The sequence below is a fragment of the Crotalus tigris genome, unplaced genomic scaffold (assembly GCF_016545835.1).
Source record: "Crotalus tigris isolate CLP2741 ecotype Arizona unplaced genomic scaffold, ASM1654583v1 scf7180000018001.1161693, whole genome shotgun sequence".
Classification (NCBI taxonomy): Eukaryota; Metazoa; Chordata; class Lepidosauria; order Squamata; family Viperidae; genus Crotalus; species Crotalus tigris.
In genome coordinates, this window is record NW_024096766.1 from 278,003 (window position 1) to 301,193 (window position 23,191).

The 23,191-nt window shown below is 37.3% G+C and overlaps 1 protein-coding gene across 1 annotated transcript in view; it reads left to right on the forward strand.

Annotated features, from left to right (window-relative positions):
• Positions 1–23,191, forward strand: part of GALNT14 (polypeptide N-acetylgalactosaminyltransferase 14) — a 336,775-nt gene that overhangs the window by 212,457 nt on the left and 101,127 nt on the right. The window contains exon 3 of the mRNA XM_039346512.1: positions 13,891–13,989. Within this exon, the coding sequence (XP_039202446.1) occupies positions 13,891–13,989 (99 nt within the window). The remainder of the gene's footprint in view (positions 1–13,890; positions 13,990–23,191) is intronic.

Consider the following 23,191-nt stretch of genomic DNA (forward strand, 5'->3'; position numbering starts at 1 on the left):
TTCTAGTATATTGCTTAAGATAAAATAGAAACAAATGAGATCTAGTGAGTTAAAAGTTTAATTCATACATTTTTCCTTTCTAGCCCGGGAAGTATGGGGTGTAGGGTGGGCTTAAGGCCATCCACTTTGGGTAGGAGGAAGTGTTGTCACCTCACTGTTCTAATTGCAAGTTTTAGGTTGCTTGTGTCTGACTTTGCCAAAACTAACTTTCTTAACTGTCGCTTTTATGATCCATGGTTCATGCAGTTATTTCCTCCTATATTATACATGAAACTTATATCTCTCTCTCTCTATATATATAGATATATAGAGATATATCTCGTGGCCTATCTCTATATCTGGAGATAGATAGATAGATAGATAGATAGATAGATAGATAGATAGATAGATAGATAGATAGATAGATAGATAGATAAAGTTCAGAATAGCCCCATGCTATAATTATAATAATAATTATAATGAAAGCACGATAATATGATGGTTAGTATTTGTCACAAGTAGAAATAACTAGGTTCAAATTTTGTTTAAAATAGATGAGGGTCTCAATCTCTTGATAATAGTTTGATCTTACTGGAACTATAGTAGTGGGAAAGAGTCTTCCACTATGACTTCCATTACAATTCATAGTTTAACATTTTGGGTGCAAGATAGGCCATGAGATAACACTGGAAAATATGTTGCCATTACTTATTTGAGATATATTGGTTACCTCAGTATAGAGTATAAAGTTTGTTATATCTTCGGTTCTTCAGGCATTGAAGGAGGCAGAGTGTTGAAACAGCAAACAAGTTTATTAACTCAGAACAGAAGCAGCCCTAAAGCCTGCTGCACAGCTATTTATACATTTAGACTCTAGGTGGCAACCAATAGGTTTAAAGTAACAGTTTCCTGCCCCAAACCTCATTATCAGCTTGGAGACAACCAGTCTGGCTTTCAGTAACAGCAACTGTTAAACAATACAGCATGTAAGTCAGACATTAAGCAAGTGATTTAAAACAGTTGTGGCCAATACATTACAAAGTCAGAGCAAGAAAATATATTAAATATTTTAATATATCAAATTTGACTTCAGCTGGCCTCTAATTTTTCTAATTTTCATTTTTAATGACCTGGGATCACCTATATCTATTTATGCTCCTACAAAATTATTCTTTCTCAAGACTCTCTAAGTCTATAACTCTGCCTCCATCTCTGTATTTCTGTCAATTTGTCCTCCAATACTGCATAGTAAAAAGATGGAAAGGCACAAGGAATATTTTCAATATGATTACATATAAATAGCAAGGAGAGAACAATTTACCAGACATTTGTGGTTTATAGGAAGTGAAAAATAATAATATTTTCTTTTTTTTTCCTTTCTGTTTTGAACTCTGCTTTCTCCCATTCTAATTCTCATTTGGATTTTGCATTTCCTCATCAGTTCTTTCCTCAATAATTATTCAATATTGTTCTCTGCAGTGAATTTTAAAAAAAAATTATTCAATTTTCCCCCAAGAGACAATGTATTCACTGATTTTTATCAACATTTAAGTTTTGGTTCTTAATCATAGAAAATAATATGTTAGTCCCAATTATTTATTTTTGGGCAGTTTGCCTCTTTAAATGCATCAGTAGAGATGCAGAGGTTTTTATTTGAATTTGAGGAATTGGTAATTTTCTTTTTGCTTATTTTTGGTGTTGAATCCATGGTGTTTACGATCATTGCCTCTCCTGTGAATTCAGATTCTGTTCATAAAGGTGTCAGTCTTTTAATCAGGAACAGGGAGTTCTTGGTACAAAATTGCATCTGAAAGAATCTTTACAATTTGAATAGGAACCCTCAGCCAAACATGCATGGATTCCTCTTTCAATTTTTTTTTTGCTTTCATTGCACAAAAGAATTTAATAATACAGTCATTTTTTGCAATTAAAATAGCATAACATTTGTATACTTCTTTCACTTTTGTCAAACCTCACACTACCTCAAATTGATGGAAATTGCAGACTGCAGATATTCACTTCAATGTGTATTATTTATTTTAATATTCTCATATCTCATAGTGGTGTATATATTGTCAGCGACACCATCTAAAATCCAGCTAAAACATACAGATCCCAGATGCCACACATACTCTATATATGATAAAATAATTCACTCAAATTCCTAGAAAGAGAAGATTGTTATCACTTAATGCTTGATTGGCTACACAGAATATTCCGTAGTTTTGGAGCCTTCCTCAAACCTCAAAAGGAGGTTTGAATATGATCTGGTGAGAAGATACATTCCCACAGCATGTGTACAATCATTCATATAAAATGATATATTTGTCAAAAATGGTCTAAATATGTTTTCTGGAGATGTTCTTGCATAGATGAACCATCCTGGATCTGCTTACAGCATGAGTGAAATCTATGTAGAAACTCAGTTTTCATTGACTTGAATTCCTGAAAGAGAAGTGAAAAAATGCATGTCAACATTTAGTGAGTTGACTTCAAAAATGATTATTTATTTAGTTACTTAATTCATAACTTGCACCCTTTGATAATCAAGCACTCATTTAACTGATTTAATCTTTAACTCATTTAAAAACAACTTCAGAAGAATTAACATTTTAGAACTTAAAATAGTCTACATCACTGATATTCTGAAATGATAGAATGATAGAAGTCTTTGTTGCTTTTCTGAAAGCAAATGAGAGGAAAACAACAACCTCCACAAAGTTCCTTAAGAGAGAATTGTAACAATGCTACCAAAACAACCAGTGTTGAGTGTTCTGTCCTGAGCCTGCAAGAGCTGAAAGCAGGCTCAGAATGTTGCGGCGCCAGCCTTGTGCGCATGCGCAAGGCGCAAAAATGCTAAATTCCTATTGGTTAGCACTGTCTGGGTTTCTAGCCCTATAAAAGGCCTGCGTGCCTTTTGCTTTTTGCTTGTAGGAGAAAGAGAATAAAACGTTTGTTAATTGTCACCATGTGTCTTCATCAATTGCACACGAACCACAAACACAACACTGGCGACGAAGATGGGATCCTCTGCAAGCAATAAAAAAAGAATTAAGGATTCACCCAGGAAGTCCTGATGAGGGGGAAGATGGTGTCTGCATCAGCGTCTCAGCCTGCCAGCACAGCGTCACTGGGGGTGAGCTCAGCAAAAGGACCCTTTTCCAAACATCAGCTTGCAGAGGAAGGTCGTAAACTTTACGATGTTGAAGATTGGCTGCTTGACTGATTTTGATGTCTCCCACCCAGAGAGATGGAATTCCTACGTAGCACGGGTGGAGAACTACTTTAGAGTAAATCAGATAAGAAAAGACAGCCTGAAGGCAGCAACTCTTTTGTGTGCCTGCGGACAAGAAGCTTTTGACATTGCAGAAAATCTGGTGGCCCTGCACTTCTGGAGTCAGTAATATATGCTGACTTGAAAAAAATGTTGAAGGAACACTTCCACCCGAAATTATCCGTCATTGCTTGGAGGCACGCATTCAAGCAGAGAGACCAGAGGCCGGGTAAATCTGCTGTGGACTTTATTGCTGCCTTAAGGCAAGCGGCCAGGCCTTGTGAGTTCAAGGATCTGGAAGAAAGGCTGCGAGATCACTTCGTATGTGGCTTAAGAAGCAGAGACTTACAACAGAAGATTTTTGCAAAAGAAGATGTCTCCTTCCAAGACGCATTACGAGAGGTGGCAGCGGAGGAAGCAACAGGCGGGGCTGTGAAGGCTTTGTGGCTCGCCAGGAACCCTCCAGCCACAGCTACCATCCATCAAGAGGACACTCGAGAAGAATCAGAAGCAGATCCTGAAGAGGAGGTGGACAGACTTCACCAGCCAGCTGAGAGGAGGCTGAAGGGACATGCATGCAGACCCAAGCATTTCCACCCTCCTTGCATTTGGATAATGTATCTGTATATCACTCTCACTGCATTGCACAATGCACCGGTACGTAAGCTAGGTGTGTTCCATTAGGGGGGAGGGGTGTTGTGTCCTGAGCCTGCAAGAGCTGAAAGCAGGCTCAGAGTTGCAATTGGTCCCGGGCATTCCAAAAGCGACCCGGGACCAGACAGAGCGGCGCCAGCTTTGTGCGCATGCGCAAGGCGCGAAAATACTAAATTCCTATTGGTTAACACTATCTGGGTTTCTGGCCCTATAAAAGGCCTGCGTGCCTTTTGCTTTTTGCTTGGTTGTAGGAGAAAGAGAATAAAGCGTTTGTTATTGTCATCATGTGTCTTCATCAATTGCACACAAACCATGAACACAACATTAAGTATTTTCGCTTCTCCAAGATTGGAGATCTTGATATGGTTTGGAAGGGTGCCATGCACATCATCCTTGACAACAACCATACTTAATACTTTCCTATCAAAAAATTGTGATATGTTTCAAGTGGTGATGTCTAGCATCATTTGTATTTCTACAAATGTTTTTGTACTCTATAAATCTTCCCAGAAGATAGACAGCATGGGGAGCTGCACAGCAGTACTTAATTTGTAAAGAGGTTTGCTTATGCTGAAATAGGACCAATAGAAAAAATATTCTATGGTAGGATGGGTTAGAACAGCCAGAAGAAAGCTTTCTAGTGATTTGGTTATTCTAATTCTAATTGGTTATTTGGTTATTTTAATTCTAATTGGTTATTTCAATATTTCAGAGAAATAAATTGGTTATTTCTTTATTGTAGCAATTGTTTAATTGGCTCCCCCTTTCATTAATTGTTTTGCAACAGCATCCACAATATGTTCTAAAATTTACTGCCTTACAGCTCATCTTAAGCAATGGGACATCTAACAGAGCTTTATATTATATGAAAGAAAGTAGTTTTAAAAAAGCCTGGCCCCCAAACTGTTTTAGGATTTTGTTGATCAAACCAGCATTATGTACTATATTTGGAAACAAATTGACAGCCAGTGACATTAATCCAAGAGAGGTGAAATTAAACTACTAAACACAATATTTGCAGGTCTAGCCATAGACTCTAAACATGTTCAGCCACAGTGCCATGTGAAGCATATTTCAATAATACAAGCAAGAAAATATTTAAGGCTCAGTCAGAAGGGACATTACAGTATGGTATATTGGATGATGAGTGAAAAATAAGAACTTCTACAAAAGTTTCCTGTATCCTCACCCCCATTGACCTTCTTTACCTTCACTTCCCAGATTGGGAAAGGTTGATCTAAAATGATTGAAACCAGAGGCATTAAGTTACCTGTTCTGGTCAAGTCCTGACTATTTCATCTGGGCTTTAGCTGGCATGGAGCTAGGATGCTTAACTCCCATAGAAAGCTTCTTTTGCAATATGAAAGTCAGTAAATAAAAATTCTTTGTAAGATTATTGGTTGCGTTTCTTTTTTCTATGAATATTGTAATGCCCTGGGAAGATTTATCAAATATATTAGCTAAATTTTAAAGCTCTTCTAATCATATTTTGTTACCCCTGTGTATACCCCTATGTCTACTATTATGCAGCTAGGCTCTGCATTATTGTGTGTGTAATACCAGCCAAAGCTGAAAATAAAATTGAAAATCACCTTTGAGATTTCTGCTTTTATTCCTCTAGTTTTTCAGATTTTTAAACCATACATATAACCTAAATCAGCTATGAGAGTAAGTTCTGTGCAATTCCTTCTGCTCTGCTGGAGTCAATATTGACAAAATAGGCTGGCTCCATTAGAAAAAAATATTAGAATTGGATGCTTCAAAAGCCTTCCAATTTCAGAGAGAACATCTGGAATTATATGCACAGGCCCACAAATCATGATCATAAACTAGATATGATGCAAAATAAGTGAGTGAAGCCAATACATTTAATATTTAAAATTCAACACTATCATTAAAAACTGAACTTTCGAATCTATGCTGGATTGGGTCTATGTGGTCCCCAGGTACATTTCATATAATACTACTGAGTGAGTCAGGCTAACTAGGAGATATATAACAAGTTGAAATGGTGAAATGCCATCTAGCCCTATTTGGTTAGATCATTGATTGTGCTGCTGCCAGTTCCTACCTAGGAGACCCACTGAATTAAAAGGTGTCCCATTAGAAAGTCATAGAATAGAATAGAATAGAATAGAATAGAATAGAATAGAATAGAATAGAATAGAATAGAATAGAATAGAATAGAATAGAATAGAGCTGGAAGGGACCTTGGAGGTCTTCTAATCCAGCCTCCTGCTCAAGCAGGAGAACCTATACCAGTGATGGCAAACCTTTTAGAGACTGACTGCAACCCAAAACCCACTTACGTATCATTGGGTGCCAGGTGGGCGTGGCCCATTGGGTGGGCGTGGCAGACTGGGTGGGACTAAAAAGTTCAATCAATCAATTCCAACTTTGCGAGATCTTTTTTTTTTCCATGAAAAGTTGAAATTGATTGATTGATTGAAATTCTTTTTTTTTTTTTTTTTTTTGCACACGGTGGTGGAGGCCTAAAGTGAAAAGATTTTATAAAACCCAGCTGAAGACCTAGGACTGGGGCGACGGCACGTGTGCCCACAGAGAGGGCTCTGTGTGCCACCTCTGGCACCCGTGCCATAGGTTCGCCACCACGAACCTATACCATCTCAGACAGGTGATTGTCTAGTCTCTTCTTGAAAATTTCCAGTGATGGAGCGCCCATGTTTTCTGGGGTAAGCTGTTCCACGGGTTGATTGTTCTAACTGTCAGGAAGTTTCTCCTTAATTCTAGGTTGCTTCTCTCTTTGATCGGTTTCCAACCATTGTTTGAAAACTGATCAAAGAGAGAAGCAACTTGGGCTGCCTGTTTATGGGGGCATTTTAGGTAGACAGAGAATATTGTTATGCAAGCTGCCCTCTTTTTTTCATGATATTTTCTATTTTCAAAGAAAAACAAAGTCCAGCTGCCTTGTGAAAAAGCACTTTTGGGATAACTATGACCTGGATGACTGAGAATCTCCATAGTCAGTTTTCTATCAAGGTTTCTATGAACTTCTCGCTGCCACTCCAGCCACAGATGCTGCTATCTCTCTCTGTGATTTGTATCAGCATCTCTCTTTATCACGTGAAATATCTTTTTTTTTTTTTTTTGAGGAGAAGGAGGCGGCTTAGAAAACATTCAGGCCACAGTAAAATATGGAGCAAATAAACATACAGAGATAGGAACAATAATTTTAAGTAAATATTAATTTATTAGGCAATAATTATACTTGCTGGCCTTGGCTTTATATTTTCACCATTAAGAGGCTTGAGGATTGCATTTGGGATGCCGAATATATCCCCAGATGTGAACAGAAATAGAATTTCCAAGACATAAACTAAGGTAGCAAATTTATTTAGACCTAAATGTAGTCAAATTTATAGGGAAATGGGGACTAGTATGTCTTCCTAAAATACAATGTGAAGATTCAGAATTTATGGTCACAAAAAACAGTGATAGCGGTTAATATAAAAACTATTTAAAAAGTTATATCAGGCAGGTCTGTCAGTGGCTAATAATATTAGGAATACAAAAGTGGAATATCTGTTGTCAGAGACAGTGTGTCATCTGTATGATGGGAATGAACTAGAAATAATAGCTTTTGCTATCATAGCATGTTTGAACATTTTGTGAACAGCATTTTGCTGGCTATTCTGGGAGACTGATTGCCAGGCTGAATTAACATACAGTTGATGCAGGGGGGGATCTTGGAGATATTTGGCATGAGAAATATATAAAACTGTATTGGTTTTCAAGGCAGTTAGAAATAGAATTAAATCTATACAAACAGGGAAAAATTAGCTAAAATATAAACAAGCAATAAAGAGAGTATTAAAAAAATAATAATAGGGATACCATAGTCTTATTTCAATTAATAAATTGAGTACTTTCAATTCTGGAGGTATTTCTTTAAAAGAAAATTTCAAATTCACTCTTCATTCAAGCTTGATATACTGATTTCAAATATAATATTAAACTATGGATTGTTTCATCAAATAATAATCTTTCTTTTTCACTGTTGTCTCTTTTTGTTGACTTATCTCATAGTTCTTCCTTTCCCCCCCCCCTAAAGCAGTGGTTCTCAACCTGTGAGTCGGGACCCCATTTGGGGTCGAACGACCATTTCACGGGGGTCGCCAAACAACGCAGTCCGCCATTTTTTTCCCCTCTTTTCCTTAGCTGTGCTACTTCCTTTTATTCTATTGGCTTTTGAAAGCCAATAGAATAGACTCTCTTGAATAGAGTCTAATTCTATTGGCTTTCAAAAGCCAATAGGAATTGTCCAGGCTATCTCTGCCCTGCTGAGCCCACCAAAAGTCCCATTCTGCAAACGGTGCTGCACCAGTTGAGTAATCCTCGACTTACAACCGGTTGAGTAGTCCTCGACTTACGACCGGTTGGGGGTCGCGGCATTAAAAAGGTTGAGAACCACTGTCCTAAAGTGTTGCTTTAGTGCAGGGGTGTCAAACTTGCAATGTCACGTGATGTGTCATGATGTATTGCAACAGTTTTTCCATTGCCGGCAATGGGATGGGTGTGGTTTCATTATGATGCATCCGGCCCATGAGCCGGCAGTTTGACACCCCTGCTTTAGTATCTCTTAGAGGCTATGCAGCATATCTTTCCCTCTGTCAGGCTGGGAAGGACCCAGAAAATGGTCAGATAAAAGGCAGCATAGCCCACAGCTGCATAATGGGTAGAGTGAGAGGCTCAGAAGGGACTTTCCCTGAGTTCCCAGGGTATACAAATAGTCCTCAACTTACATCTGATCACTTAGCAACTGCTCAAAGAAAGGATACTTAGAACTTAAATTCAGAGTTCCAACAGTCTCCCCCATAGTCACATGATCACCTTTTGGGCACTTAGCAACCAGCCTGCGTTTATAGTAATTTGCAGTAACATGTGGTCATATCAATGTGATTTATAATATTTTTTGTCGGAAATGAGCATTTACTTCCAGTTTCATCCAAAAATGCCAATTGCAGGCAATGGGCTTGCTTAATGGCTACAGATTTGTTTAACAACCATGGTGATTTGCTTAAGGACCACCACAAAATAGTGTTGTAATATTGGTTTGGTCATGTAATTATTCACTTAGCAACCAGCACCCAGGTATGACCATAATTCCGAGCTCAGTCACAGTTGTAACTCAAGGACTACCTGGCAAGGAGAGGGGAGGAGATTTGTACTTTCAGGCTTGCAAGATTTTGTTAATATAACTTTACAATAAAATAGAATTAGTTTGTCTGGCTGTTCTTTCCTGTGTGTGGTAAAGCTGGCACAGGCAGATCTGCACTCAAAAATTACTTTTTTCATTGCTTTGGTAACTTCTGCTTCAGTTGTCTCTGCCTAGGGCTCTGCAACCTTGATAACTTTAAGACTTGTGGACTTCAGCTGGCTGAGGAATACTGGGAGCTGAAGTCCACAAGTCTTAAAGTTGTCAAGGTTGCAGAGCCCTGGCGTAGGCAGTAAGTGTCCCTTTAAAATATGTCATTTAAGAAGAAGAGAGGGACAGTATTTCAAAGTACAAGATTTTTCTTCAGGAACAGTTCAATCTTTGATTTTTTAGGGAGATATAAAAGTAGCCACAAAGCATAATGCATATATATTCAGTATTTAAGAACTAATCTTAACTTTTGCTGTTGACCTTGCCCTCTGCAGAAATCCCTTGAAATGAATTTAAGTAATTGCACTAGGCTTTGTCTCTAAGTTGGTGAAGAAAGATATTAAACAAGTCACTGACTAAACAGACAGATGATGTAACATTGGGTATTGACCAGTGCTGTGAACTTTCTAAGGTGGTAAGAGACTGAACCCAATGCTGCTTACTTCCATGATTTCTAAGGATAACAATTCTGGGGGTTTTATACAGTAGAGATTTCCACATTCTTTAACTATGGTGGCTACTCAAATATTCAAGCTGGTTGATAAAAATTAGCCTCAGGTTTAATAGTGTATAAACTGCACATTATCTACAGTGGTTTAATGGCTTCTTCTAGGTTTCTCTGCAATCTTCCATTGTGCTGTTTCTGACTAGACCACATTTAATAAGTCTTCTGATATTTCTTGGAGATAAAACTACCAGTGATTCATTTTCTTTCCTTCTTTTTTTCTTTCTGTAGTCATGTTACATGAAGCTTATACCTTTGTCTGTCTGACAGGAGGAAGTGAAGGCAGACACATCCAGTTCTAACTATTCATGGCATCTGATTTGGGGAACACTGGTGCAAAAGAAAAGTGCTGAAAAATGAAGTCAAAAAAAGAATGAATGGTCTTTTATAAAGGGAACCAATTAGTATTTAAAGCTGTAAAGTGGAATCATTTTGAAATTTAAAAACTCAAGAATTTCTTTTTATCTTTTGAAAGGAACATTCCAGAGCTAAGCACTTCATTATGAGAAGAAGGCAGAAAAATCCAGCATGTACATTTAGAAAATCATGATGAAGTTGCTTTCCTATTCTTCATCCTGCTAACTCGGGGGAATAAATAAATAAATTTCACAATAAGGTTTTTTTTTAGAGGTTTATTGAACAGAAACACTCAACACTTATTGAACAGAATAGAAACAACAGAAGATTGTGAAACAGTTGTCTTTGTAAATGTGGCAGCTATCTGTTAATTTCTTTCATTGTATTCCTCATAATATACAATTCTATGCAATTCTGGCTTTTGAAAAATTATTTTTTTCTATTTTACTTATAATAATAAAAGATTAGAAGGAACTAGCATTGTCCTGTGCAGTAATCCGTTACACAACATTCCTATCTGTCTGTCAAGTAAAGAGAATCTATTGCCTCTCAAAGGTATCCAAACAGATCTGATTGTTAAAAAGTTATCCAGTTGTCCAATCAAAATCTATATGTTTGTAAATCAAGCCCATTGTTTCTTGTTGAACAGAAGTACTCTGATAATTCTGCTCTGTCTCCCACATGCCAGTTGAAGGAAATGCTGACTGCCTTCCAAAGTCTAATCTGCCTCAGCAACAAAGCATAGTAGAGACTGGAGATAGGAGAGGCAGGATGAGAACGACTCCTTTGGTGCCATGGATCTTCTGATGCCAGGTCTGATCTTATTATGATAACAATCTAGAACCAAAGAACTAACAGCAAAGAAGCCGTTCTCCCCTGCTTCTCTTTTCATGCTGCTTCTGCTGAAGGCACAACCTAGAGGCAAAGCAGAGGCTGAAAGTAGAGGGAGAGAAAGAGGGTAACTGGGTCTTTCAGGGCCGGTATTCACAGCACCAAAAGACACATTTTTTTCCTATAGAGTTAACTTGGCTTCCTTTCCCATTAGGATGGGGTGCCAAATGGAAAGGACATCCATTGGGAAAGTGGTCCATGAGTGACAGCAGAAGAGACTAAAGGCAGTTTCATTTTAATGGTCTCTGATGGCTTCATGGCTCCATGACTTTTTAGGGATGTCTGCAGAACTATCAGTGCTGTGAGGAAGTGCCGCCCACATGCCAGCAGCTTGACAGGAGAATCTGGTTGCTTTGCTAAACTTACCTTGATTCCTGCTCAACATAGCTTGTCCAGGCAGAACTGAAAACAAAACAAAACACTGTATTTGCAGTGGTGCAAAAAATTACAGGGAGAGGCTTTCTTCCCAGTGAGCTGGGAGTAGTTTAAGGACAACATCAAGCATTCATGTCCATGAAAAACAGTTAATGGGATTTTTTTTTTGTGTTCAGCTGTGCAGAATATGTGTACGAACCCTGAATCACAAGCTGTGGCTATTAATTGTGAACTACTACGAATAAGTACTTAAGATGTGCTTTTTTAAAAAAACAAAAACAAAAATCCAAGATGGTATAAAACTTATTTTGGAATATTTTCTCCCCTGAATTTACAGCAACTTGGATACCTCTATTAATACAGAAGTAGAAACTAGATACTTCAGGAACACACAAGATAGATTGTTACAGTCAATGATAAAATAAAACATGATTTTTCAAGAACTTGAAAATAATGTTTGGCTGACTAGCTTTAAAAAGTGGAACAAAAGAAATATAGCAAAATTGTATGATGAGCTTGTGGCATTTTTTTTTTAAAAAAAACTCACACGGCTGTTGGGAAAATAGGTGGAGGAAAAAAATATTAAGTATATTGACCATCTAGAATCATAATAAAGGTAGGATTTTAAAAATCTGAAAAGCAATGGATGGAATGGATAGGCAGACAAAGAAAGCAGAATCCAATAGCCTTGTTGGATCCATCCACAGACCCATTCTAGAACATCGATCCAGTCAGTGCATTGGATAAGCTCACAAGTTTGGCTGCTCCTTCCTTGTTGCTTCCCAACAATTAGTAGTTAAGATATGCTATCTGTGATTCAGGAGTTGGTATACCTGCATCAAGGCTAGAAGCCACTGATAGCTGAATATTCCAGAAGTATTTCTGATTTCCTTTAATGTATCTCCAAATTTGTGGCCATCATCGCATCTAATGGCAGGATATTTATAACTTATGTCTTTTTATTTTTTTTAATTTATTTCTAAATATCCTCACATTTCATTTTAATGGATGACTGACACTGAGAGACAGAAAAAACTTCTCTGTCCACATTTTCATCATGTGCATGATTTTGCATTCTTCTCTTGTGTGTCTCCTTTTGTAGCTGTACTCTAAGCTAAAAGGCTGAAGTGCAGTAGACTTTTTGTGTGGAAGAGATGTTCTAGTCTTTGAATCATTTTGGTGGCCCTTTTCTCTTAGAAAACTCATTATCCATTCTTCTGAATAGGCTATATACTTAGAATCAAAGAGGTGCTATATTAGACTGACTGTGCTTCAGCCTGAATGGTTAACTTCAGGGAGTGGTGATAGGAAATTGCTTTCTAGAGAGAAGTCAGTCTATTGCCTCATGCCATTTAACTTCTACATCAAGAGCTAGGCAAGGGCTGCACTTAAAAATTTGGAGGCTGCTGAGTGCCACAGTCTGAATGCAGTGATATTGTGCATGTTCATTTTGGGGTTTTGTTGTTGAGAGTTACGGGATTTTCTTTTTTAAAAATAGTGATGGAACTATTTTCAAGTTTACCTTATAGCAGGGCTATAGAAGATATGGACCACAAACTGCCCACCAGGCAGCCTTGTGTGGCCCATTGATATCTTTTGAAAACTTGAACAAATCCACTGCTGCCAAGGAAAACCTCTGCAGTCTAAGTTTTCACCATTATCTCCTATATGAAACATCCCCAGGCCTCACTGTCAGTGCCAGCCCCATTGCTACCACTATACTACTAGCCATTGTAGTATAGTGGTAGCCAGTTATTCCTCTGTGGCCTGCAATTATTTTTAATGTAGTAATGTGGTCCTTTTCTCTCTATGAATTGTGCTGGCCTGCCTTGCCATTTTGATCTGTTCCTTACTTTAAACAGGCAAAGGATTTTACTATTAGTTTCAGCAAACATGCATCAGAGGGTACTTCAATGGGTACAAAGAAGAGGATTTAGGACTTGCAGATTGTCTATCTCTGTTCCACATGAAATTGCTGGGACATCATCCACATACATAAATTGAAGAGACATGTGGATGATGTTCCTATGACCTCTGTGTGTCTTTTATCTAATCTATATGAGTCACTCTGTATTCTGCCTAATGCTCAGCCACTATAATAGATTGTGGGTCAATAAAACGAATCTAAATCTAGATGTGATGGAAGTTTTTGTCTGGCTTTCTGGTGTTTAATTTGGTCAGGAGGGTTTTATGTTCAGGTTGCCAGTTTGAATCTGTTTTTGGATCCATTGCTACACTAATGTTAACATTTTTATCAAATTAGATCTGATTCAGGTCTATCTTAATGATATTTTTATCCTTTTCTCACCCCCCCCCCAAAAAAAACCCAACCCTACCTTCCCAGATCTGAAGTCTCAAAATAATTGTATTATCACCTAAGTTTTTTTTCAAAATATAATATAGCAAGATTATTGTCAGTTCTGTGTTCAACTACATTATTTCATGATACTTTTTTATTTTTTCATTCAGGTGTACTACTTTACACTATCGTACAGATCTGCCACCAACCAGCATCATTATCACCTTCCATAATGAAGCTCGGTCTACATTGTTGAGGACAATAAGAAGGTAAGATTTATTCACATAGAACTAAAGGGGAGAGGTGAATAGTATCCAAGATTTCATTTATTTCATAAATGTTAACATTAAAAAAATAATTGAAATTATTTTTAATAAAAAAGGCCAAATTAGCTGTTATGGACACCAAGTGAGCATGCATACATAGCCATGAGGCGGTACGCTTAAGGAGTAAACAGAGTGTAGGAAAGGAGCAAGAAATTTTAAGGAATTAATCACATGAGTTTAGAAAAAGAAAACAGAATATAGCTAAAACCAGTTTAAGTAGTTTATACCAATTCCATTCATTAAGCATTTCCTCAGTTTTCTATCCTAGCAAATCATCCATCATTTCTACCACATCTGTACATTGCTTCATTCATAACTTTTTATTCTTTATTATTTCAGCGTGCTTGTTTGGAATTGATTGTTCACTTCTGTACTTCAGCCACATTATTTCAGTACTCATTTATTCTTAACCTGTCACTTCTTGTTTTATTTCTTAAGTACTCCATTCCCATTGCATTCAAGATGCTTTTGTTTATGTACCCCTAAACTCACTTCCTTATAATAAAGTGGAGAAAAGTCACAACACAACTATTTTGCTTCTTTAGCAAACATTAATTCCTCTCAGTAGACTTCATATTACTCACTATCTTTCCACCAACGTTTGCCCGTCTTAAAATTCCTCTATCCTTTTCTCATCTTTCATGAACATTCTACCAAGATACACAAATCAATCTGTGTATTCTAATTTTTCATCATTTATGTATAACTTGCAATCATTCACTCCATCTTGTCTGTCAAACACAAGTATTTTGGACTTTGACACATTAATTTTCAAATGCTCTTCATTGCATCATGCAATCAATTATTCACTGCAAATCAATCAGGTTCTCAACCAACAGCAGAGCATTATCTGCATACAAAAATGCTTATATATTCATGTCCCAACTAACCTATCTCTAGCTTCACCACAAGCTTTACTTACACATTTATTCCTTATTTCATGCCTGTCATGTGCTTCCTGTAATCAGTAAATGTACAATAATTCTTCCTTGCATTTATACATTTTTCAATGATATGCTAAAAAAAAATAAAAAATCTGATCTTCTTGTTCCCTGCCTAGCATAAAGCTGCATTGTACTTCACAAATTTTACTTGTCATCCTTGCCCCCTTTTGATCAGTATTCTGCCAGACCATCCCCCAAACACTTATCAAAGTAGTTCCCCTGTAGTTTTTCCAATCATTCTTCCTATTTTTTCATTCTCTAAGAGAATGACTGTGGCTTCTTCCAATGATCAAACATGATATAGTCTTCACACACACATTCAACAACTTGCATAGTTATTTCATAAGTACACCACATCCATATTTTAATATCTTCCCACTAATAATCTCTGCATCTCAGCCATATTATTTTTCACACCATTTATGACTGCTTTTCATTATTTTTTTCACCAACTGTCCTTTTTAATATTTATCATTGTCATAATTTCACACACTTTTTTCTTCTATCAACTCTGAGTATTTCTTCTGTTCCTCTGCTTCTACATTCTTACATCCTCCTCTATTTATTTTGTTAGGAATTAACTTATTTTTATATTTATATTGATTCCTTTTCTGGATGCATGTATGAACAGTAATGCTTAAACTATATGCTCAAAACAAACCTTTTTCTAAACAGATGCTCACCAGTCATAATACTCATTCATCCTTGGGTCTCTGAATGGCCTAATCACTTTTTTTTAAATACTTTCTTGTCTTGCTACCATTCATCTATTCATGTCATCTAATACAATAATTTTATGTCCTGGATCAAATTAATGCACAATGTTACTCACTAATCTAAAACCACTTAGTTCTTCCTATTCTCACTATTCATTTGAGTATTAATGTGTAACATTCACCAATGTATAGATTCCTACTTTTATATACATCTGCAGCAACTTTAATGCCACTAGTCTGTACTTATTGATGTATACTATACCAATGAACCTATGACTGCACTTCTCTGCGTACATTAATATTCCACTCCACAAGATTATATCATTTGCATTCTAATGTCTTGCATCCTTTCTCTTTCTCTGTCTCTTAATTTTATAGACAGAGCATATTTCATTTCATTCATTATGCTATGCTCTTTTTTCTTTTACCTCTTATACATGCTAAATCTTCCATATACCACACTGGTAATAATGTAGATCCATAGATATTGCTCATGTTTGGTCAGTTAAGGCCTTCACCTAAGACTTTGTAGTATTATAAAGGGTAAACTGGTTTACCAGCCTTAGTCACATCCATAGCCCTTGCATCAATTCTGTGCTAATTGTAAGAACAGTACCCAGTCAGTTTTGGTATATTTTTGCACACATTTTCATGCTTTTCTGGGCCTACTTGGATCTAACGACTATGTTGCAGACCAGAAAACCATTGTGTACAGCCTTCCTAGAAGGTAGATGCAGTGTACTGACATATTGTAACGGGCTGTGAGAATAACCTAAGAAGACAACAAGAAGAGCTGCAGTCTAGTTTATGGTCAAACAAAAGATATCGCACCCCACAGAAAGAATGGAAGCATGGAAAGTGCCTCAGAAAGGATCTTCCCTAGTAGTCTAGAAAGTAAAAGTAATGGAGGGGAGAAATACTTTCAAATTTACAAGGTTGATGTCATCCCTTTGAGGTAATCCAATCAAGAAATCAAAACCATGAGTACTATCTTTATCGTAAGATTACAGTAACAGAATCTTGAAATCTTGCAAAATACTTTTTTTGATAATCCACTTCTAGAGAAAATCCACTCTTATTCCCACCCTTAAAATTATTAGGCTTCATACAATCACAATTGTAAATCTCAGCTTTTCAGGTATTTATCACTTTATTCAGGAATAAGCTTATTTGATAGAAGCCTTGGGATACCAAAAATACTCCTTTTTTATAGACAAGAAGAACCTAACTGCCTGCCATATTACATAGAAAGCGCATCCTATATATAGGTTCTGGTCTAGATCAGGAACCCTAGGCTTTCAATTTTATTTTTTTCTTCCCAGCGTTCTGAGTTTAAATAGATTCTTTGCCATTCTCTTGAGGGACTTGAGACTTGATGGACTGTGCTGACATCATGAACTTCTGCACTATAGAAACCCCTGTTTTCTGCTCTTCCAACTTCATTCTTTGTAAAAACTAATCAGAATCCTGAAAACAGGTCAAATGGTGCTGCCAAAACTCTACTGTATTGCAACCAAATTTTGTTATCATATCTCAAAGTATCGGGAGGCCCAAATAAGAACTACATAAAAAGTGTGCCAACTGTTACAGCTTTTTGCCTTGTTAAATATTTCAAATGCCTGACGGCGTTTGAAGGTCGCACACTTAGATTCTGCTTTTGTTGGTGGGGGAGGAAATTAGAGAAATTAATATGATTATTATTGTTTAGTTCTCTTCCCCACTTTTTTTGAATTGGCAAGTCTTTTGTGAGCAGATCGTGCAATTACCAAGCTCATTCATTATTCAAAGCAATCCCACCACTTTCTCAAGCGATTAATTGCTGGAATGCAGACTGTTCACCAATGATTCATCCTGAAGACTCCAAATGTGAAAATTACAAGCTGTTTTGCATTGGGAATGCGGGTGGTAAAGATGGCAAGAGATATTCAGGATCTAAATTCATATAGAATATATCTCTGAATAGCATCATCGAATGGAACCTAACACTATAATAAACAGCTTCTGCAGAAAGTTTGTTTCTTTGTTTAGTCAGTGTATACAGTGGCCCATGTCGCAACCATGACTCTGGGTAGTTTACAGTGTTAAAAATAATAAAAATATATACAAAAATGTAAAACCCATCACAGCTGGAAAAAGAAGAAAAAGTCACATTCCAACATTTAACATAGTCAATCAACAGGCTCTGTCCCACACTTGGGGCCCCATGCTCAGGGGAAGAGCCATGTCCTCAGGGCCATACCAAAGGCCAATACAATTTCTGGAGGAATGCCATAGGGCTTTGGTATGGCCCTGAGGACATGGCACTCCTTGGTTGATGGGACCCAAAGCATGCCTCTCCTGCCAGAATGGAGGTGATAGTTAGAACAACTGGGGAGAGACAATCCTATAAGACAAGTAGCCTAGTCCCAAGCCATAAAGACTTAAAGGTGCAAGCCCTGCTGCTACTGCATTCTGCACTAGCTGAAGCTTCTGAATGTTCTTCAAGGGCAGGCCCATGTAAAGCTCCTTGCAGTACTTCAGTCTGGAGGTCACTAAGGCATTAGTGATCATGAGTACAGTCTCCTGGCTTAGGAATATGCACAACTGATATACAATCCAAAGCTGGGCAAAAAGCCTACCTAGCCATGGGTGCCACTTACTCCTCAAGCAAGAAGTATGAGTACAGGAAGCCTCCCCCCAGATTGTCCATCAGCTCTGTCCAGTGCAACCCTACTCAGAACCAAAAATGAAATGAATGAAAAGTCCTAGTAGGTCCAAAATCCTGTAGCCTTGCTAGGTCTTGCTGGAATTGAGCTGAAGCTTGTTGCACTCCATCTAGAAACCCCCACAGCTTCCAGGTACTGGGACCCTCAGACAACCTGGGATGGAGATGTAGTTTTGTACCACATGCCAAATTATTAGGGGGGCTTTCCTAGTGGCTTCATGTAGCTGCTAAACAAGGGAGGACAAAGCACTGAAAACTGAAGGACCTCTCAGTACAGGGTTGGATCTCTCCTCTCCTAGCAACATCAAGTGGAACTGACCCTAAAGGATGGAGGAGTACCATCACAATACTCTGTTGCCTACACCGAGTTTCTTTAGTCAGTCCAGAAGGATACCACAATTGAAAGCTGTTGAGAGGGTAACAAAGAACCAAGGTGGACACATCACCCCCATCTAGCTTCCATCAGATACCATCAAAAATCCATCATCATCATCATTATCATCATCATCATCATCATCATCACTATCCAGCATCAGTGTTGTCTCAATCCCATAAACATACAAGTTCAAATGTGTAAAGTTTGGTATTATATTCTTAAAGAATAGGCATCATACTGGCAGAATTTGAATAATATGTATGTTTCAGTAAGGCAGAAAATTATAAATATATCTGTACATTGTTGAAACGGAATAGATTAATTTCATCTAGCCCATATAATTCTTTTGGACTCTGTAATGATATATAAGAACCTTATATAAATACATTTGAGAGCCAGTTGGTGTAAAACTGGGAGATTGTGATTTCTAGTTCCATCTTATGCACAAAGTCAGCTGGGTGATCTTGGGCCAATCACTCTTTTTCACCCCTAGGAAGAAGGCTGTAGTAAAATGCTTCTGAAAATCTTGCCAAGACAATTGCAAGAAATAGTCCAGGCAACCTCCAGGACTAAGCATTGAGTAAAAAGCACCAAAGTATCAAACAAAAATGAATTAACAGATGTGCACTTTTTAGCTCAGTTTGAATTATATAACTTAAATTTCCATACTGAGAACAAAAAGAATACAACCAAAAGATATCAAAGTTTGGTCTGGCCACATTGGGATGTGTGTCACTAAATAGGATTTCAGTTATGCAAGAAGGATACTGGTTAATAATAATTTCCTTTAAAAAAAAGGTACAATTTCTTTAAACTATAGAATATTAATAGCTTTCCAGATGATATTGATTAATGTATGTGCCTTCCTTAAAAGTCCCTAATTTCAGCATTTGTTATGTATGAAAAGTTTTGGAAATGCAGCTGGAAGTTGGAATTGCTCTGAATGGTGATACTGAATTATAGCTTTATCCCAGATAGATATAGATGAGATATAGATGATGCAGATGTAGATAGATATAGATGATATATAGATTAGATATAGATACAGAGATATATATAACATAGTAAGACAAAAATCAGTGAGAGAATGCATACTGGAAAAGCCAGGAAGCAGTTAAAAAATTGTTGCCAATAATTAGATCATAGATTGTGTTTCTCAAACCTCCCACAAGAGAATTTTAAGTTGAAATATTATAATATCTAACTGTAAACTCACAGAAATGTGAGGATCTTGCACAAGATTTTGTAAAATCACAGCACTGAGATTATGTTGGATGGGGTGATACTTTAGCAATTGGATGATAAAAAGTGTGATGATGCAGAAGACTAGCAAAGGTTGCAGAATTCTAGTGAAATCAATTTTAAACAAGGTGGGCCATTGATTTGGCTTGACATTAGTCAGCTTAAAGTTATTTTAAATATGTAGTTATGCCTAAGGATATTGAAGGAAAATTATACTTTTTAACTATGTTGCTGTTGGCAATGATAAGAAAAAAGGAATGTTTAATGCAAGACTTCTGAATAATGATGAAAAGCAAATGGGATTCACAGGAGACAGTGGTTGAGTTCAGACATGATCCTAATCCATAATGAGTTTTGTTACTTTTTGGGTTGTTATGATCTATGTAGTTAGCTATTACTAAAGAGCCAGCACAGCTTGGAATCAAGATGCTGGCTTTTGGTTCTTTTGATGTGCTCTGGAAAAAGTCAGTCAATTTCTACTCTCGTTTCCTGCTCAATTTCTAATAAGAAAAGAATAATATTGGTTAATATTTCAGCAGTTTTGAAATCTTCAGTCATTTAGAAGTAACACTTGAAGTCTCCAAAGAAGCACAGAACTGCATTAATCAAATGGATTTCATTATTATGAATCCAGGGAGAAAAATGACCCTGAATGTTATAGAGATTTGTAGAATGTAATTGAAGTGAAAATTTGTTGATTATGAAGAAAGAAAAAGAAAGAAAGAAAGAAAGAAAGAAAGAAAGAAGGAAGGAAGGAAGGAGGGAAGGATTACCTACAAATATGTAAAGAGAATGAGAAAAAAAAACAGGCTTCAGAAGAGAATGCAAGAGATGAAGAAGAGAAAGAAGACAAAGTAGGACATAGGATAAAGTCTTTGAGAAAGAAATTTCATACAGAAATACAGTATATTTTGCATTGCTACACTGAAATTAACCTCACTAAATGTGCATAGGATTGCAATTTTATTCTTCCATATGTTAGATTTGGTGTGTATGTCTGTATATTTAGTAAATTTATATGCCACCTATTCTTTCAACAGATCTGGGCAAAAATACCATAACAATACAATAACATTTCCATTAAAATAAGTTTAAAAGTATAACAGATATAAAACACAAAGCAAGTCCATAAGATTAAAAGATGCTTTTAAGTAAGTACTTTTTTTTTAATCTTAAGAAGGGGAGCAACATAACATAGTTTGAAAGATATGCATCTGTAATACAATCATAATTACATAACTTCCTTTCTGTAGCCATGTAAATTTCTGAAGCACTCATCATCTATGTACACAGTACTAGCTCTATTTGTTGCTGCCAAGGTGTATAAAAGTAAATCTGTCCAAATCATTCTACAATTGCTAAAGTGAAGATGGCAAAATGCCACTTAAGCAGGTTTCTCTTTGTGCTTGAAGTGGGATAAAAACTTGGTCAGATGTGCCCTTCACTCACATATTAGAGAGTGTCAGTTCCTTGTCCCAAAGGTGCTTTTTCATGAGGCAACTGGACTTCCTTTTTTCTTTTTGAAGACGTTTTGCTTCTTATCCAAGAAGCTTCTCAACTCTGACTGGATGGTGGAGAATGGAAGGATTTAGACTCCTTGCAGAAAGCTGGTCATTTGCATCCTTTTACAGAGTCATTGATGCCACCTGGAGGTTTATCTGTGTCATCAGGCTCCACACCCATTTGCACTACTCAGGTGACCCTGACAACACAGATAAGCCTCCAGGTGGCATCAATGACTCTCTAAAATGACCAGCTTTCTGCAAAGAATATAAATCCTTCCTTTCCCCACTGAAGAAGAGCTGAAGAAGCTTCTTGGATGAGAAGTGAAATGTCTTCAAAGAGGAAAAAGAAAATCCAGTTGCCTCATGAAAAAGCATCTTTGGGACAACCATGACCTGGATGACTGATAATCTCCATAGACTGTCAGTTCCTTGGTTGAGATAGGCTGTCGGATTTTAAAATGCCACTATTTGTCTCTGTAATCCTTGGACTTCTATAGAATTTAAACGGTATACAGTCATATTTTGTTTTGAGTGGGTGGCTTAGATAGAGATGGGCAAAGTTTAGTGACCAGAAATAATAATTAACATGTTTAGAAAGTGCTGAAAGCTACACTTGGCAGCACAGTAGGCCAAATTGGATGAAGATGTATTATCTATATGAGCAAAGCTAACATTTTCAAGTGAGAGTTTTGGGTGTGTGGGTATATTCTCTGTCTTTCTCTCTTGGTAAATACACTCAGTCTAATTTAGAGCTTAGGCTAAAGATTGTGTGTTGTGTTAAACTTAGTAGTGCAGTTGGAGTGGACTCTTGGGATTGCAAAAACAAACAATAAGAAAACAAGGGAGGTAGTATCTGCAGACGTCACTGAAGTTAGGGCTTACCTTCTTCTACCTTGATTCCAGAAAGTGAGTGTTTTGTATTTTTTTGAAGCTCATTGTGTTATAGAATAGAATAAAATAACAGAGTTGTAAGGGACCTTGAAGTTCTTCTAGTCCAGTGATGGCAAACCTTTTAGAGAATGAGTGTCCAAACTGCAACCCAAAACCCACTTATGTATCATTGGTGCCGGGTGGGCGTGGCCCATTGGGTGGGCGTGGCCCATTGGGTGGGCATGGCTTCGGTGATAATGGCAGACTGGGTGGGACTAAAAAGTTCAATCAGTCAATTCCAACTTTGCAAGATCTTTTTTTCTTGTGACAAGTTGAAATTGATTGATTGATTGACTGAACCTTTTTTTTTTTTGCACACTGGGTGGAGGCCTAAAGCGAGAAGGTTTTATAAAACCCAGCTGAAGGCCTAGGATTGGGGCGACGGTACGTGTGCCCACAGAGAGGGCTCTGCGTGCCACCTGTGGCATGCATGCCACAGGTTCGCCACCATGGTTCTAGTCCAGCCCCCTGCTTAGGCAGGAAACCCTATACCATTTCAGACAAATGGTTGTCCAGTCTCTTCTGAAAAACTTCCAGTGCTGGAGCATGCACAACTTCTGGAGGCAGGTTGTTCCACTGATTAATTGTTCTGTCAGGAAATTTCTCCTTGATTCTCGGTTGCTTCTCTCTTTGATTAGTTTCCTTCCATTGCTTCTTATCCTGCCTTCAGATGCTTTGGAGAATAGCTTGACTCCCTCTTCTTTGTAAAAACCCCTGAGATATTGGAA